Source organism: Musa acuminata, chromosome BXJ1-4 (genome assembly GCF_036884655.1).
Source record: "Musa acuminata AAA Group cultivar baxijiao chromosome BXJ1-4, Cavendish_Baxijiao_AAA, whole genome shotgun sequence".
NCBI classification, from domain to species: domain Eukaryota; kingdom Viridiplantae; phylum Streptophyta; class Magnoliopsida; order Zingiberales; family Musaceae; genus Musa; species Musa acuminata.
This window is the reverse complement of record NC_088330.1, coordinates 29,918,773-29,936,767: the sequence shown is the minus strand read 5'-3', so window position 1 is coordinate 29,936,767 and position 17,995 is coordinate 29,918,773. Positions and strand designations below refer to the sequence as shown.

General features: G+C 42.6%; 3 protein-coding genes across 3 annotated transcripts; 1 reads left to right on the top strand and 2 right to left on the bottom strand.

The window, feature by feature from the left end:
• The first annotated feature begins 1,130 nt into the window (after positions 1-1,130).
• LOC103982047 (nucleolar protein 12) lies at positions 1,131-10,821 on the top strand. Its single transcript, XM_009398845.3, has 6 exons — positions 1,131-1,823; positions 1,906-1,958; positions 2,766-2,835; positions 2,937-3,059; positions 3,176-3,304; positions 10,160-10,821. The coding sequence occupies exons 1-6, from the start codon at positions 1,146-1,148 to the stop codon at positions 10,604-10,606; spliced, it is 1,500 nt and encodes a 499-aa protein (XP_009397120.3). The 5' UTR covers positions 1,131-1,145; the 3' UTR covers positions 10,607-10,821.
• Positions 10,822-11,270: 449 nt separating this feature from the next.
• On the bottom strand, positions 11,271-13,325 carry LOC135652099 (uncharacterized membrane protein At4g09580-like). The gene is made up of 4 exons (XM_065172792.1): positions 13,010-13,325; positions 12,306-12,576; positions 11,844-12,014; positions 11,271-11,647 (listed from the first exon to the last, which is right to left on the bottom strand). Exons 1-4 carry the CDS (start codon positions 13,174-13,176, stop codon positions 11,510-11,512), a joined length of 747 nt encoding a protein of 248 aa, XP_065028864.1. The 5' UTR covers positions 13,177-13,325; the 3' UTR covers positions 11,271-11,509.
• A 2,643-nt stretch (positions 13,326-15,968) lies between these two features.
• On the bottom strand, positions 15,969-17,775 carry LOC103982045 (transcription factor MYB41). The gene is made up of 3 exons (XM_009398843.3): positions 17,385-17,775; positions 16,423-17,196; positions 15,969-16,276 (listed from the first exon to the last, which is right to left on the bottom strand). The coding sequence occupies exons 1-3, from the start codon at positions 17,645-17,647 to the stop codon at positions 16,249-16,251; spliced, it is 1,065 nt and encodes a 354-aa protein (XP_009397118.2). The 5' UTR covers positions 17,648-17,775; the 3' UTR covers positions 15,969-16,248.
• Positions 17,776-17,995: the final 220 nt, after the last annotated feature.

Sequence of the window (17,995 nt, the reverse complement as noted above, 5' to 3'; positions counted from 1 at the left end):
CCAATTTCTAAGTTATAATGTTTTTGAATAAGCTTGTAGTTTTTTTTCTTTTCAAAATACTGTAAGTCTATTCGAAAACACTATAAGTAATTTATCAGCATATCAACATAGAATCAAATTCAAAAATACTTAATTGGATACTAACCAACAATCTATAACATTATTGGCATCAATTTTTTGGTTACTCTAATCTTTTGTAGCGTACTCATTCAATCATGTTATTCGTAGCTAATTGGTCGATAAGTTTTATCAAATCAAATAGAAACCTTCTCAATTGAAGGAATTTTTTTCCATGTTAAGCTCAGGTCTTTTGGGTTGTACTCTTTTAAGACCTCATCATTAATCTATGGTTTGATGCTTTTGGCAAAAATAAAGAAAACATGGAAACCTCTCTATTTACATATTTGAAGCTTTATATATATATATATATATATATATATATATATATATATATATATATATATATATATATATATATATATGAGTTGATCTTTATTTAGTTTTGAGTCAATTTGTCTTAGTTAAAACATGCTTTTGAATAGATTGATTTGTGGAGGTGCCAAAAGCATTATAAATCTATTAAAAATAATTTATATATGACTATGTATATTTAATACATTCGCGATCGAACTGATTCATCCTAAACCGATCCATAAATATTTCAGATGAGAAAGAAAAGATGAAAATGGCTTGATATTGTGTTGGGCATAAACGTTCACACGTAGTAATCACACGAACAATAACAAGATCAAGTCATGTCTCCCACCAATTAATTAATGGATGTTGTTAAGATGAGTATAGCTATGCCAAACATTTAATGCTGAACAGACTAATATGCATTTGACAACAGTGGTATAGATAGGAGCTTGTGAGATTCTAAGGAAAGATCAATTATCTCTCCTTTTTTTCATATTTAAAATAATGAGATTCTAAGGAAAGATCAATTACCTCTCCTTTTTTCATATTTAAAATAATTATTAAGTTTTAAAAGAACAAGACACGAATTCTTTTTTTGTTTTTGTTATTTTTCTAATTTCGCTCCAATAAATTACGTGTCCTCTTCGAATTGGGCGACTACTTTTACCACGCCCGACCCGGCCCATCAATATATATACGTATATATATATATATATATATTCCGGGGAATGTCCAGCGAGAATCCGCGCCTCCTCTCGTCTCCTCTCCAAAAATCGAACCCAGCGATGGGGAGGAAATCGAAGGATTCGGATCAAGAATCCTCGGCCGTCGTCAAATCACTCTTCTCCGACGATAATCCCTTCCGCCGCAAGCCCCAGCCGGAGTCGCCTCTCCCGACGCCCGAGCTAGGGTTAGGGTTGGCTGGGAAACCGTCCAACCTCGTAGGTGGCGGCGTCGACGATGCACAAGAGGCGAGGAAGAGAAAGCGGAGTAAGGGGTCTGGAATTCCTAATCCTAGCTTGACGCCTGCCTCCATTCCCAATAAAAGGAACAAGTACGAGAATGGAGAAGACAGCGGGAGTCCCAAAGAGAACAGAAAGAAGAGGAAGAGGCGCGAGATAGAGGAGGAGTACGAGAAGCGGATATATGATGCGGCGGAGAATGTTCTCGAGGGTGATGGGGTTGAAGGAAGGATTGTTGCAGTCGGGGAGAAGAGGAAAGCGGCTGATGTGGTCTCATCAGACATGGAGGTCTCAAAGGAGGCCTTCGATGACGAAAGCAAGCTTATGAGGACGGTGTTCGTTGGAAATTTACCACTAAAGACCAAGCGAAAATCTCTGCAGAAGGAGTTCCTGAAATTTGGTGAGGTGGAGTCCGTCCGTATAAGATCCGTGCCTATTGTCTACGTGAGTGCGTCAAACTCTGCTCCTAAGATGACCTCTTTACTTTTATGTTTTCCTGATTTTTGTATTGGTTTTTCTTGATCAGAGCAAGACACCCAGGGCGATAGTGCAGGGCAAAATCAATGATGCTGTTGATAGGTTAGTAATTTTTTTGTTATTTTATGATTTATGATGAAACTTCTGCTAATAAGTTCTTCTCGTTAATTTTTTTCATTATGTAACTTCAATTTTGGAAGCCCGAATGTGCCTGAAATTCACCTTTTTTTGAGGGGGAACGAATTCAACAATGTCATCAAACTCTTATATGAAAACATAATCATAACCTTCAACTAATATCTACTCACATTTATTTGAGGTTTGTCATATAGATCCTTTTATTGGGAAATAGGTGCCGTTAGTTGGTAACTAATGTTCTATCTACCTCTGGCATACATCAACCCTTGGCATCTCACCGTTGTCCATTTTATAGGCACTTGCAATACGGGTGTGATGTGTTTTTTTTTCCCTCTTAAATCAGGATGATATACTGGGATTTGTAGCCTGCTGATTTTGAAGGACTGGGATTCACAGCCTGCTGATTTTTTTTCTTTTTAATTCTTTCCTCGTGTGCATGCTATGCATGTCATTTTCAGCCTACAGCCAGTTGATTATTCATGCCTAAATTCAGAACAATACTTTGTTACAGCAACAGCAGTCAAAGTGAACGTGGCAAAACCAACCCTAAATTTTATAAGTTCTCTGAGCCTCTTATTATCAACGTCAATTAATATTGCATTTTGATAGGCAAGTGGATTGACTGTATGTTTAGTAATTGATGATTTCTTCTTTTATTACTTATTAGTGGATCTTTTTGATGTTTTTTAGTCCTGTTTCTCTGCTAATATTTGATAGTTTTAGCCTATGTTTATGCATTTTTTCTTACTTCACCTCGTTCTTACATTGCAGTGTACATGCATACATTGTTTTTAAAGATGAGCAATCAGCAAAGGCTGCACTATCCCATAATATGGCACAGGTGGGCTAGATTCTATTTTTTATTCTTCTTTAAGAGCTGTGTAATTCACTTTGTTGGTCAGCACTGATTTTTGTCTAAGATAACTATACTTGCTCATGTAGTTTGGAGGAAATCACATTCGTGTGGACATGGCATGTCCACCTCGTAAGAAATTGAGAGGAGATGGTCCACTTTACGACAAAAAGAGGACTGTTTTTGTGGGCAACCTACCTTTTGATGTGAAGGTAATATCTATTGTTTTTCTCTGTATTGAAGTTTAGAGAGTTCATGGTTTGGTAGTGAGGGTTGTAAAAAAAAGCTTTATTATACTTATTGGGGTAATGTTCACTTTTGCTTTCAGGATGAAGAACTCTATCAGTTGTTTTGTGGGGTGAGCGAAATAGAATCTAATGTGGAAGCTATACGAGTTGTTAGAGATCCTCAGACAAGCTTGGGCAAGGGTATTGCATATGTTCTGTTTAAAACACGGGTAAGATTGACTACGATTCTTTTATGATTGACTATTCTTCTTGCCAGTAATTAATCACATATCTATATATTGCTTATTGTTTATGTTTTCATTTTTTGCCTCCTAGCTATTAGTTTCTAATACTTGTATTTGACATTCACTTCACACTGCTATAAGCACTACAAAGGAAACCTAGTGATTGTGCTTTTAGTTCCTCATCTTTTAGATTCTAGGTCTCCAATCATGTCTTAGGTATGGTGACTGTAGTTTGTTATGGCCTGATACCTCGGACTCTTTTTTGGTTTATCACTCAATGGACCCACTAATTAGTGTACTATAGTCTCTCTTATTATTTCTCTATCTGTCAGTTCTGACCGAGGCCTATATCTCCTAATGCATTTTAAAGTATGACCATGTTCATAGTATCTAAATTTAAATATGAAGCTAGCTTTAGAAAACACTTCATTTAATTGTTTGATTGGTTCCATGGCTCTACATGAAATTAATTTGATTTGTGGCTCATTTTTTTGAAATCCCTAATTTGCTATATGGCCTATGTACATGTGTTTGTAACTGAGTACTGTTCTTGGCAATCTCTGTTGACTCCATTTAGATATTGCTAGGTCAGGGGAAACAGAGGTTTAACACACTGTCATGTGCACCAACATATTATGTGTGGCTTCAGATTGACTTGCTCAAAGATAACAAATTAGGCTTCATTTGACTCTTTTTAAGTAAATCCTCTGACAATTCCTCTCTTATCCTGATTAGAGTCCAGTGAGCCACGTTTAATAGTCACAAGGAATTTAGGGCATTATTGTTGACCCTCTCAGTCACGGATGGGGACACTCTAACATGCACCTAACCTGTTAGACTGTGATATTTGTTTGATCAACCTGTTAGGTTAGCATATATCAGCCTTTGAGCAATTCAGGTGAAATTCTGCATTTTCTTAATTTCTGATTTCAGCTTTAAACAATCCAGATGGAACTCTTCATTCTTCAAAATCTTGGATTACATTATATTTGGCACAGATGTCAGGATAAGAATCATTTGATAAAGCTATATGCCAGTTGTCCTAACGATTCAGTCAACCAAGGTACTAATTTGGTATCACCTCAAGTTCTGCCCCTTAACCTGAGTTGAATGCATTGTGACATCTTTCATTAGTCTATTTAGTAGATATCAACTCTAACTATCTTTATTTCTAATTGTCTTTGTTCTCCAAATCTATCATACACGGGTCTGCTTGAACAAAGTCAGCTTCTGAAGGGTGTGCTTGTTATATGAACACATAAATCAAGGCACAATCTAGTTAGAAGATGTAAGGGTGTTAAGATTTCATGTCCTATCATCGTCTTCTTTGAAAACTAGCATAACACTAATTATTTGACATATTCTGTTGAGTATACCCTTTTTGTTGATCAGCTTTAAGCAACTGATGGATACAAGATGGTTTTTCTGAATCTACTTGTTGTGGGTCTTTCGAGAACTACAATCATGTATTTAATTGCTTCCCTTGTACAGCAATACCACTAGTTGTATCCTCGACTATGTTTATTTTCTCTGTTGTTACAAGTGAAAGGGCACCAAATGATCTCACTTAATCATCAATGTTCCTCGACTTTAAGCATTTAGTGTTTATTCTACAAACATTATTTTCATTAATTTCTTCACATTGTTGAATAATAGAAAAACTTTTATCCTTATGAATACTTCATTAAATAATTTCTTCATTTTTTTGTTAATCTTCTAATCTTTAACAAGTATCTTTTTACCTTCACCCTCTGTATGCTTAATTGTTACATAGGCTTTTGTTCTTTCTTTCTCTGGTTTCGGCAATATGAGAAATATCTTTTTCTACATCATTATTACCATTATAACTGTCATAAGCTTTGTATTTATGTATTGGAATATGAATATTATGTATGGTAAATTATATGTAGAAACATTTATTGCACATATTTAATTGGCTATAGTCTCCTGGAGCATACTTGTGTAGCTGCTTCTTAGAGTTAGAACCAAAGATATAATTATCCGCCATATTGACACGGACTTAGTTGGTTTTGCCTAAGTCGTGCGGCACCCTTGCGTGTCCGTCCGCAAAGGTCAGCCTCCCCGAAGACTCCCATTGTCCCTTAGGACCAACAAAAGAGAGAACGGGCAAGAGAGAACGCCTCAATCGAGATCCACAAGCAAACATGTCCGAAAAACACTTCATAGACAATGCAAATTACAAACAGACTTTACAAGCTCTGAACAATGGCACAACAAAGGGTAAAATGGTTCATTACAGACCGAAAAGCTCTCGTACGTGTCCACATGACACAACCTTTATTTACAAGCCTAAAGAGGCCACCAACCCAACTAAAATGGGACTTATAAGCCTTCGGCTGCCCCTCTACATGTTTTACAAGGCATGAACATGCCAACAGACACGGACAGATATAAGCATTACATCAAACATCCTGTTTCAAAGTTTGTCCGTGACATTCTCCCCCACTTATACCTTCGACGTCCTCGTCGAAGCCTTTGTGAACACTGCAACTCTTCGCCTTTGCTGAGTCTTCAATCTTCTGCTCCAGCTGCAATGCGCCTCCTGGCTCCCAGCTGCTCTCCGCTGCTGTTTTTGAGTAGTCGAACCTTTGATCCGCCATGCTGCTTCAACTCGCCAATGACTCTGACTCTGGTGTGGGGTTGGCGGAGTTGTGTTGATCCTCGTTGATTCCTGCGGATCTCCCAGATGAAGAAAAAGACCATCCTTACTGCGCCAGTCTCTCAGAAATTCCACATGCTGCTTGAACTGGGTGGATGCTTGTTGGAGCTTTAACGAGCATCGTCTCGCAAACTTCTGAAGTTTTGGGTCCTTCCTCCACAAAATCTGCTCATTGACTCTTCTTTCAGTTAGTTGTCACATCCAAGTAGGTTCGCATCACTTCCGCTTTCGATTGGCATTTCGTTGGGAAATGAAGCGGACAATCTACTCTCAGTAGCACTGATCACCGTTGGTGAGGATTTGACAACTATTGTCTTCCATTATCTTCGAAGGGTCTTTGAACTTGTGCAGAGCTCCTCTGCTGGATAGATAAGAGAATTGGGGTACTCGGTTTCGCCCATTCTCTTAAGAGTTGAGAAGGCAAAGGTTACTTGACTTCGCTCGCCTCCTCGAGGTTGTACTTCATGCATCGAGCTGGTTACTGGTATTCGCCTGCTCTTTGCTCACACTTTTGAAGCACTTGAAGTGTTTGCACTCCTTGCATTGAGTTAGCTACTGTGATTCACCTTCTCAATGCCATTGAACTTCTGGAATGCGGGAAGTTTTCACCCTAACTTGGAGTAATTCTCTGATAGATGAGGTCGCCTCTGGGATTGTACCGTCTTCTCCATCAACCCTGCCGCCTACTCCACTGAGTAGCAAAGGTACAGCACCGCGTACTGCCTGCTTCGTTCCTTGGTCGTGCACTATTGCATGACCCGAAGTCCTTCACTTACGGTTGTCTTGATGAGAAGCACACTGACACCGGTCTTACGAAGTTCCTCGGCCTCTGCCCTTCAGCCTTGTCCCGATACTTGGAGATTGCCTCTGCATGCTCCACCTCCTCGGCCCCTTTCACGACCAAACGCTCTCCCTCCGTGAGAGCAAGGGATCAATGACTTTGACGGAAGTCCCGCCTCTGCGGTACCATGGCGCTGCCATGCCCATGGCCCTACTATTCGTCGCCTCGCATCTGCATCCCTTTTCTTCACGATCAGTAGATATGTCTCCGTGGCACTCCTCTGAGTCCACCTCCATTCTAACTGATGCTTGATTTTGGGTAGCTAAGTCCCTCTGGACTCGTCGTCGCTTCCTCGCCCCTTTCGACCCCCTGCTTCAACACCTCTGTGTTCTCCAAGCAGTCTGTTTGGTCGATGGAAAGACAGACTGCAACTCCCATGCATGGCCTCTGCCATCGCGTTGTAGGGTTTGCACCAATTCTGTTCTCCTTAGCTTCCTTGGTAGCAACGTTCGCTTACTCGACCTTGTCCTCTGACTTGTCGGGCTCCCTTAAGCGAATATGAGCTCTGGAGCAGTCCAACTCTCCAGCTGCTTCGATCATACCTCTGCATGATCAAGTCCCTCCCATGTGACTCACTGGTACTTGCATACGAACTTTTCCCTTGGTGGAACCCAGCCCCCATATGCTGATGACCAAGGTTTTCATCCGATGCAAAATTCGGTGCACGCCCGGAAGACCCGCCTCTGCGGTACCATGGCCTTCACTCCTTGAATCCATAGCCCTTCTTGCCGTCGTGTTGTTCACCAAAGCGGAGCTCCCAGTAGCTCCCGATCATACCTCCATATGATCTCATCCCTCACGGGAGCCGTCGTGTGTATCGCATTGCCACGAACTGTTCCACCACGATCCGCTGCACCATGTCGCCTCCTGGTGACATCTCCATTGCATTCTGATCCTTGTGGAATAAACTCGAATTGTGAACCCTCCATGTGTGGCCTCTGCCAATACATCGCAGGGTCTCATCCACCTTCGATTTTGTTCGCTCCTTTGGCAATCGACCTTCATCCACCCACTCTTGGGCCACACCTAGATGAAGCACCGCTCTAGGACAGTCCGTCGCCTAGTAGCTCCCGAAGTCCCCCGACTTCGTTGCAATTGGTGCACCATTGTCTGGATCCTGGGCCTCTGCCCCTACCAGCACAATCTCCGCTGCGCACCGCTTCCTTCATAGCAACTCGAATGGCAACACTGTGGCATATTCTTCAAGAGTACCTGTCTCTGCGTCCTCTTGCCCCGTGCTAAGGCCTTCTGAACCCAACTTCGCCTCCGCAAATTGAGTCGCCTTAGTTCCTCCCTCAAATGCTTCTCCGAGATAAGGTGCATGTGCCCCGAAGCTCCCTTCGTCTTTGGCACCATGCAAGATGAGTATGCTCCGTCAGAATGAAGGACCCATGGAACAACATGATCCTGCTCTTGCCTCTGCAAGTGTTCATGTCCTTGACCCCTGTCTAAGGAAAGCACTGTGCCTCTGCTCCATGTTCCAACTTCTCTGCTGGCTCCCTTCATGCGGCTTGGGTACTTCGCTAAGTTACACCCAAGTTGCTCCGCTCCTCGTTTTCGCATTGAGTCGATGGTGGCCCTCGTGCCCACCATTCCACGGGTCAGCCCTCCCTTGAGTCCGATCTCATATCGACTCCAAGTGTGCCTTCATCTGTGTTGCTCCCCCACTTGATCTCGCAATGCATCCACCAATGCATTCTCTCAAGCGAGATCATGCGATGACTCCTCGCCGCTTGCTCAGTCCATCGAGCTTCGTGGAGTTGTTCTTTATTGAGGTACTCCTCCTCAACATGTGAAGTCCGTCTCACATGATTCTCCCTCTGGAGAGCTGAGACTTATCCCTCCTGGATAACTGTCCCATTGGAGCAACATCTCTCTTCGTTTCGGAGACCACCATCCCCTTGGACTACTCCGATCTGCTGAACAAACTGTGCATTGTTCTGCCTCCTGCAAACGCACTTGCTAGATTGCGACTCCCCGTCAATACAGCCACCACTGCACCCCTCAAGGTCTAGCAACATGCTGAACTCGTTGCACACTTCAGCCTCCTACGGACGTATCCTTCACATGCCGAAGAGAAAGTTTCAATGCTCCATGGTGCCGAGTCTCGGCCGCCTTGGGATGGCCGCGAACACTCCATCGTTCGCATACAAGCCCATGCATGAGTACCGAATTCTTTGAGTTAGCAATTCCCCTCACCTCTGTGAGCTTTGCACAACTCTTTCGATCGCTGAACAACTCATTCCACCTTGCATGGTCTCATTCTTGCCAAGCGCCTCGCTTGCCTAGAGCACCATCAAGTATAGTTGTCAACGTTGAGCCGTAGCTCAAACTCAGCCACCCCAACCTTTGTGCGCTCCAAATTCTTCCAAGCTTGCCTGTTCTCGTGGTGCCTCTTGCGCGAAGGGTTGGCCATTCCTCTGAATGCCAATGTCAGATGCCCGCTCCTCTGAGCGACTCTTTTCCCTACATCTCCATGCCCGTTTTCCCCCAAACGGTCGCGCGTGTGCTGACTGCCCTCAACGCAGCCCCGCTAGGTCCCCCACGTTTGCATGCTAAGTGTTTCTATGAGTGCTTGTCCCGCTCTGATACCATCTGACACGGACTTAGCTGGTTTTGCCTAAGTCGTGCGGCACCCTTGCGTGTCCGTCCGCAAAGGTCAGCCTCCCCGAAGACTCCCATTGTCCCTTAGGACCAACAAAAGAGAGAACGGGCAAGAGAGAACGCCTCAATCGGGATCCACAAGCAAACATGTCCGAAAAACACTTCATAGACAATGCAAATTACAAACAGACTTTACAAGCTCTGAACAGTGGCACAACAAAGGGTAAAATGGTCCATTACAGATCGAAAAGCTCTCGTACGTGTCCACATGACACAACCTTTATTTACAAGCCTAAAGAGGCCACCAACCCAACTAAAATGGGACTTATAAGCCTTCGGCTGCCCCTCTACATGTTTTACAAGGCATGAACATGCCAACAGACACGGACAGATATAAGCATTACATCAAACATCCTGTTTCAAAGTTTGTCCGTGACAATATGTTTGAACATTTTAAGCACAAAACCAGAGATGGCAGAGATGGTATGCTTTCTATAATCGTCGCTTCAAGATTAAGAAAAAAAAAGGTTTGAGGCCTATATAGAGACACACCACATTATCATTTTAATTGTGTTGTGAGCCAGCGATGGAAGAGCACGGAAAATAATAAAAAGAAGAGAACAACTGGACACATACAAGTTTGTGTCCAAAGTGGTAGGTGGTGTCAGTTGTACGAACATGTTTCTTACAGGAGTCTTGCACATTTTGCCTGCAGGATGCTGCCAATTCCGTTGCTAAGAGAAGGGACTTAAAGGTTAGAGATCGTATGCTTAGAGTTTGCCATGCAAAGTCTGCGGATGCTACACCATCAAAGAGTTCGAGTGTCGGACCAAAGAGGCAATTCCCAGGGAAGACGCATGGTGTGGCGAATGGTGGGACATCATCAGCAGGTGAAAATGACAAATCCAAGGTGAAGGCTGCTTCTCTGTCATACCAAGGAGTGAGATCAAGCAAATCTGGTGTGATGAAGAAGTCAAACTTGCGGCCACAAGTCAGTAACCAAGGGAACAACAAGAGGGGTGGAGGTTCAGATCAGATGGCTCCTAAAGCTAAACGGCCTGCGGTTGCTGCCAGGAAAGCAAAGCAACTTCTGAAGAAACGCAAACTGGAGGCTGGTACACCACTGAACACCCACGTCAACAAGAAAGCAAGAAAAGATTGAAGTCAGCAATTTGATCGACTCATTGTAATATTTAATTGTGCACTAGATTGTTTGTTGGTTGCTGACCTGACAAAGTGCACGAAGACGAAGAAAGTCTCTTCCTAGTTCTTGTAATGTTGGCTGTGCACGACTCTAACAAACTTTTTTGTGGTAACTGGCACGCCTCCATAAACTCAACTTGCATGCTGAAGGTGTGTTTTCAGTTCTATCGCCAACCGGAATTCTATTTGTTCTTGCAGAATTTGATTTTAAAAAAAAGTAATTAGAAATTTTTATTACATTAATTTTCAGTAATTTTGCCTGTAATTTTACACTGAAACATGGATTCCAACCTAACAATGTTCTCGGTTCTGTGTTTCAAGCTCACATGATATTTTCGTAAGACATAACGCATCGTACCCTCGCCGCCCCCATTAAAGACCCCAACGAGGTGGTGGTCGAGGAGAGGTATCAAATGTTCCTGGCAGAATTAAATGGCAAAGCTCCAAATCCCACTATTTCCACCAAAACCAATATTTATCGAGATATGTCAGACACTGATGCAATGCCCATCTGCTCAACCCATACATATAGCGTAGCAAATAGGACACCTGTGACCCGCTTAGGGATATGCTAAGAAAAACAAAGGATCCATTTAAAATGAAAACTAAATTATGCTTATCTATGAAAAATAAACCCACCAAAATAAAAATATAAACGAAGCATTTACAATGAACTGGAAATCCAAAAACACAAATCAGGTCTACGCATATTTACATATAGTATCCTCCCTCCCCAGAATCAGCAGCAAATAATCATGACTGACGACCTCCATTTTGGAAATTCCAGTCCGGAAATCTGCTGCAAGACTTGGAGGGAACAGTTGTGATGATCACACAAACAATGCCAGCTTCATTTTCTTTCCTATGCATCATTTACAGTTTGACTTTTGTTTATCAACGTGGGTGTCACCGAAACAATCCCTATAAAGAATAGTGTTGCTATTGCTTGGAAATCATATAGGTCGGCCACAGATCTTAATTCTCCAAGGGCAATTCCAGCCTGAGATACAACGAAAGGCCAATCAACATCACATGAAACGCATATGCGAAAAGCTACAGAGTCAAAATTGTAATGAAACATCATACAAGAGGATTTTATAGCCATTAAAGAAATAAGTTAAAACCTCTCAACAAAACAAAAAAGAAAAAAAAGTCAGCTACTTGAGCAAACTAGTTAAGAGGCAGAGGAATGGTACCCTGACTGTGACATAAGCAGCTGGGATGAGCCCAATGATCGTTGCCAGGAAGAATATGTGGTATGGCACATCTACTATTGGTGAAGCAACATTGATAAAAGTATTTGGCAGTGTAGGGGTGACTCTGAGGAAAAGCATGTAATTCAACAGCTTCTCTCTTCTTTTAGCCACCTGAAACGAGATACGCAACTGCTACATTAACGAGACATGGACACAGAAAATTCATTGGATGCAAAATGTACAAACTGGTCAATAGACCGAAATGGCTGCGTCCATTGAAATTACTACATTTCAGTCACTAAAAACGACTACAATTAGATATACATAATGTGAAGAAAGTATCGAAACTACTGGAAACACATCTATCAGCCAAAACAGGCTCTTGATTCATCTACAACTTAAGCCCAACATCTTCATAATATGTTCCATTGGACCAGTGTTAAGAAAAGGCCAAGTTTTCACCTGTTCTTGGAAAAAACTGAGCTTGTCTGGCCACAACGAGAACACCAGGGGTCTTCCTATCAGATATGACAAGAAATAACATGAAGATGCACCAGCTGTGGCAGCAAAGACGACTAAAGCTACGCCTCGCAGAACTCCGAAAAGGGCTCCGGCCAGAAGGGACATAAAAATGGTCCCTGGAATCATAAAAGTCTGCATAAAAATGTAGACTGTGCAGTAGCCCACCAAAACCTGTATGGTGTAGTCACTTGTGTAACTCTCAAGATTATCCCTGCACACACAGGTTCCAATAACAGGATCAGAAAGACTCGCACAGAACACAACTGTTGACAGTGGTTTGCATCGAGGCACAATTATGTGCAAAGGTGTTAAGTAACATACGTTAATTACGGAAAATACTGGAAGATAATTCAAGATAAAGCAGAAATAAAAAAATATTTCCATATGGAGAAAAGAAAACCTATTTTATTTGTTTTCATTCACCATGACTGATTCTAACAGAGGAAATTTCGAAATATATTCACGATGTACAACAAGTTCTATCCAGAAGCAACCCCTAACAAGAACCCAAGCTAAAACATAGAATAACAAAATCGAAGGATTCCAAATTTCGTTACTTTCATACACCTTAATGCACACGCAGATCTTCATTGAATAGAACTAAAGTTTGACACCTGCAACTGCGGAAAGAGGGGAAAGATCACCTCAGATCCTGGATGTCCTCGACCGAGCGGGGCAATTTGAGGAAACTATAGTCGGAGGACGGCATCGAAAGATACACGACAACCAAGACCAATCCGAAGCTCGCCACCACACCGGCCGCCGCCGCCGCCTCCCATCTCGACAACGAGAACTTGGAATCTCTCCCCATCGTCCTCTCTTACGAACGAACGAATCAGCGGGGCGAGAGAGAGGATCTGACTGGGGAGAAGAGAGGCAGAGGGGAGGAGAATCGGATCACAACGAAGAAGCCCTAAATTTTCTCCCCTCTGCTTCTCTCCTCTCTTATCGGACTCGTAATGACGAGCGGTAGGTATCATTGTGGCCGGTGAAGAGTCTGTTGCTCCGCAGGAACACCTGTTGCAGCCGAAAGCTGTGCGAATATTCGCTTCCAGCCGATCCATGGTCGCCACGTGTACGGCCGAAACATCATGCGGCTGATGATTTAAACGGAATCCGAAACCTCACCCCTGCCGAAAGATCTCATACGCTCGAATCTCATCCGACGGTCGGGATTAAGTGCATACCAGGATAAGATTTCCACCGCGGAGATCACCGTGTCGTTTCCAACGTGTTCCACCGCTTTATTGAGAACGGGTGGTCCCGAGTCTGCCGTGGCTTCCACTCCACACACGTGGATTTATTCCTTCATTAATGATTATATAATCTTTGATGCTTCATCGGGTTCGATTTAAATATATCAAATCCTCGTCGAGAAAAAACACACACTATCAACTTTGTTGTTGCCATTTGATTGCTCTTTTTTTTTTTTTTCCTTGCATTAGTAGACGATAAAACTATGAGCTGCTAACCAAAAAGAAGACAGAGAGAGAAACCTAACGTTCGAATTATTCAGTTGGCATTAGTAAGTATTTTTCCTCAGTGATGTGACTTGCTCACTCAGATCAATTGTGCTTGCTATAATCGAATTCAAAGTCAACATAACAATGATGGCAGCCGTCATAGTTAACCACAAATCTCATCCTATTAATATCAAATTCGACTGGTTAGATGTCCAAATCCATCCCGATCCGATCGGGCTTTGTATTCATGATTCTAAATCTGATGATACGTGTGTAGGAAAACAAGACTTGATTCATAGTCAATCCAGAAATGATACAAATAAGATCATTGTGGATCCTTTTGTTCTTATATTTGTTTCAAATTTGATTATCCAATATTTTAGTCTGACTTCAATAAGTCAGACAGATACGAGTCTGCTAAAGCACATGATAACTGTGACAGCACAACTTGTTTTCCGGCACGCGAGAGTGGAGGGTGGCGTGTTGGATCAGTGGCACTGTCAGATAGAGATATGCTGGACAGACCAGCAGACATTCATCATCCACAAAATGATGGATGGATTGCGATTCTGACACGCAACAGCCGAAGGGTACTCGTAAACAGCGAGAAGAAAGCTGCGCCATTTCACTCTGTGATCCAGAGAATAAGAAGATAAACTCCTGCAGAGTACACATCTTTTTGGCAACCAAGTTTCTGTTTGTTCCTCCGAATCAATTCATGTCTAAAGAGATGATTCTTTTGTGGCCCGGCCCACTTGATTCGCGTCTCTTGCTGCATGTTGCTTACTCTCTCTAATGTTTTAATGTGGCCGAATGATACTGAGGGAAGACAAATATTGCATCTTCATCTGATCGTGTGATGTCACCAGAAGCATTTCTGTTGGAGACGATCTCGCGACACAGCATAGGCAGATGGCTATAAGAACGTGGTTAATCTTCTTTTGACTGACAAGAATGTGAGTCGCCGATTCACAATGAACATCAGCAGAGATTGGCCAGGGGAAATTCCTGCTTATGACATCACATGTTGTACCAGTAACATTTGTCTTCCACACGGCAGGAAGGTAAGCACCTTTGACAAGGCGTGTAGTAATCTTCAGACAAAAACTGTAGGGATTCTCAAACCTGCATAATCTACATGATGTCAGCTTCAGAGAGGTTGATTGTTTACGGCTAACAAGAAGCAGACAAAAAAGCTCATTCTAGTGCAAAATGCTTTGTTGAACAGAGGTAGCATCGGGGCCTGCACCCCTTTCTGGAAAAGATCTCCACCATTTCTGGAGTTCTTAAGCAAACCTAGCCTTGACTCCAAGATTGAAAGCGAGAAAAGCATATCACCAGACATCAGCTTGAAGGAGCATCCAAGGATGAACTTTGAAAACCCTCATGAGCAATATAACAACTTGTTCGTAAGGAAATGAACAAGAGGAAAGGGAACTAGTCTTGACTATTGTTGCAGAATAATCAGCTTAGACTTCATTGCACCCAGTGGAGCAGTTGAATGAAGCATCATTAAGTGCAGGTAACTTAATTAGTTGCTTCCTGTAGGTCCAGGGCTCACACCTACTGCACATTATGCTATGACTTGCATGGGAAGGTTAGCTTGTCTGAGAATACATTTTCTGATCTGGCGGAAAGCTTTGAGAAAGAGAAGTTTATGTGGAATTCTAAGCTTGCCCAGAAATCTATCACTACCGTAAAATGACAATTTGTTTAATCCCTCCTCAACCAAACCAAAACACAAAAAACAAAAAAAAAAAGAAAAAGAAAAATGAAACATGAATTATCTTGAATAATTAAGATACAAATTGTTTAGTCACAAGTATTCGATTAAAGAGTTTTTGACAGCGGAAACCGAGCGAGAGTCATTTGCTTCTAAATCCCCCATCCAGTGGTGACAAACCAAATAAGATAGCTGTAGAGTTTAGTTACAGTTACTATGGTCATCAATCCATTGGATGTCTTGTTGGATTGAGGCTTTAGTAGTGTGTGTACCTTCATAAGAAATTTCCACTTGAAGACCATGATGGAATGCTAATCGATTACTGTTCTCAAAAGCTTGGCCGATGGATTTTATTATTTGTAGTAAGAATTTGTTACGAATTGTTGTTTAGCAAACGCATGCATATGCAAAGAGACGAAGGATTTCATTCATTGAGCTGCTCATACTAATAATGGCCAGGATTCCGTCTCTGTACAAAGTATCCTCATCGGAAACTTCTGTAACCAGGAGCAATAACATAAGATTTTCTGTAACGAAATCGTACAGAAGAAGGAATAAAACAACAAGTCATGAAAAGTCTGCTAGAAATATTTGTCACAAAATATGGTCTCTTTCTTTGTCTTTCTCTCGCTCCGATTAATTGGAAAGGGAGGGAGCAACATATAATCGAAGTGGTACGGACTTGTGCGTTCACGCTCTACGACTCGTCCGCCCAGCATATTTGGCTGCAAAATAAACAAGAAGACATAAATTTAGAGAAAAGAAGGAAGCAAAAAGCAGTAGTAATGCAAATGTCCCAACAACAGGAACAAAGGGAGAGAGATAGAGAGATGGATACTGGTGTTTTAAGGAAGAACTGTTGTTTACTTACTCTAGGATATCTTTCCAGGAAAAATCATCATCTGGTTCACCTAGATTTAGACCTTGCCAACCTTGAGAAGGGGTTGAAGCATTTGTGCCACATGCGCCCTGCATGAAGTCTTCAGCTTCGTTCTCTGGAGAGATCGAGACCGAAGAAGGAGTTGAATGGGCAGTTGGCATGTCCAAACAACTAAAACCTGGAGTAGTTATTCCACTGTTGCTATCTATCAAAGTGGAGGAACCATCATAATTGGATTTCATCATCATCATCATTTCTTGAGGAATCCTTGACACCGGGCTTGCTTGAGAACTGCTAGGGGTATTTGGATTGACCAAACCCAAAGGACCGGGAGCCGGTAGCATCTGATCCTGACCAAATGCGAGAGAGCCATTCACGAGTCCTTCAAGCTGATGATTCTGTTGAAGGAGATCATTCACTTGATATCTTCCATGGGAGGCTAAGCCCAGCAGATTCATTGCATCCGTGTTAGGAGGTAGAACAGAAGGAATCATCAGCGTAATTAAGCCTTTGAGCATCTGGTATCTGGCTACAACATCTGCATGCAGCCTGAGAGCATTATCCAAGGGGTTGGCAAGGTTGCCAAGCTTTGCTGTGGCAGCGAGAAGGCTAGGAAGGCTTGATAGCAGATCGAGATCAGTTGCCCGCTGGTGCGTGACGGGGTCGATGCCCACGCGGAGAAGCTTCTTCCTGAGATGAGTGTTCCAGTAGTTCTTGATCTCGTTATCGGTCCGTCCGGGTAGATGCGTAGATATTTTGGACCACCTGCATGAAAAAGCCAAGGTGATTGCACAGAGCTTTGAGAACAAACAGAAAGAATACTTTGGCTTCACCTAGACCAGTATAGATGTTGCAGCGAACGTATGGAATCGAAAGAGATCGGATGGGTTTTACCCCGCGCACTGTCTCCAAACCTAATCAGTAGAGCTAGCTAGTTGGGCGAGGAAGATTACTTGTTTCCGAGGGCCGAATGGAGCTGAAGAATTAGTCGTTCTTCTTCTTCTGAGAAGTTGCCTCTCTTGATATCAGGCCGAAGGTAGTTGGTCCAACGGAGGCGGCAGCTCTTTCCGCACCGATTCAGCCCCGCGTTCTTGGGGAGCTCCCGCCAGCTCCGGTGGCCATGCAGCTGAATGTAGTCGACGAGCTTCTTATCCTCCTCGGGAGTCCAAGGCCCCTTCTTTACGTGACTCTCGTCGCAGCAAGGAGACCTGCCCATTGTTTTAGGAAGAGGCTGGATCGGAGGCGCAACAGATGTGGATATATAAGGTATCAAACCAGCCTTGGATATGTGAGGGGTAAGTCTGTGTGAGAAATCAAGATCTAGAAAGGGCAGTCTGTGAGATATCGAGATCTAGAAAGGCAAGGGTTCTTGTGTTCACCGGTATCTTACTTCAACAACTAATGTGGTTTGAGCTTATGGGTCCACCTTCCCCTTTGCTCCATAATCTATTGCTTTATGTTACTTCCCAAAGTAGACTTCCAAGAAAGTTCAAGGAATGTTCCATTACATATAGACATACTAGTATTACAATTAGAGAAGGCACAGGGCATAAATGTTTCTTTG

Coding starts and splice junctions, on each gene's coding strand:
- LOC103982047 (XM_009398845.3), top strand. CDS start 1,146: ATGTCCAGCGAGAATCCGCGCCTCCTCTCGTCTCCTCTCCAAAAATCG. Junction 1,959..2,765: donor ATCAATGATGCTGTTGATAG/GTTAGTAATTTT, acceptor CTTACATTGCAG/TGTACATGCATACATTGTTT. Junction 3,060..3,175: donor ACCTACCTTTTGATGTGAAG/GTAATATCTATT, acceptor TTTTGCTTTCAG/GATGAAGAACTCTATCAGTT.
- LOC135652099 (XM_065172792.1), bottom strand. CDS start 13,176: ATGGGGAGAGATTCCAAGTTCTCGTTGTCGAGATGGGAGGCGGCGGCG. Junction 12,577..13,009: donor GAGGACATCCAGGATCTGAG/GTGATCTTTCCC, acceptor CTGTGTGTGCAG/GGATAATCTTGAGAGTTACA. Junction 11,648..11,843: donor CTGCTTATGTCACAGTCAGG/GTACCATTCCTC, acceptor GTTGTATCTCAG/GCTGGAATTGCCCTTGGAGA.
- LOC103982045 (XM_009398843.3), bottom strand. CDS start 17,647: ATGGGCAGGTCTCCTTGCTGCGACGAGAGTCACGTAAAGAAGGGGCCT. Junction 17,197..17,384: donor CATTCGGCCCTCGGAAACAA/GTAATCTTCCTC, acceptor TTTTTCATGCAG/GTGGTCCAAAATATCTACGC. Junction 16,277..16,422: donor TCCTGGAAAGATATCCTAGA/GTAAGTAAACAA, acceptor TTTATTTTGCAG/CCAAATATGCTGGGCGGACG.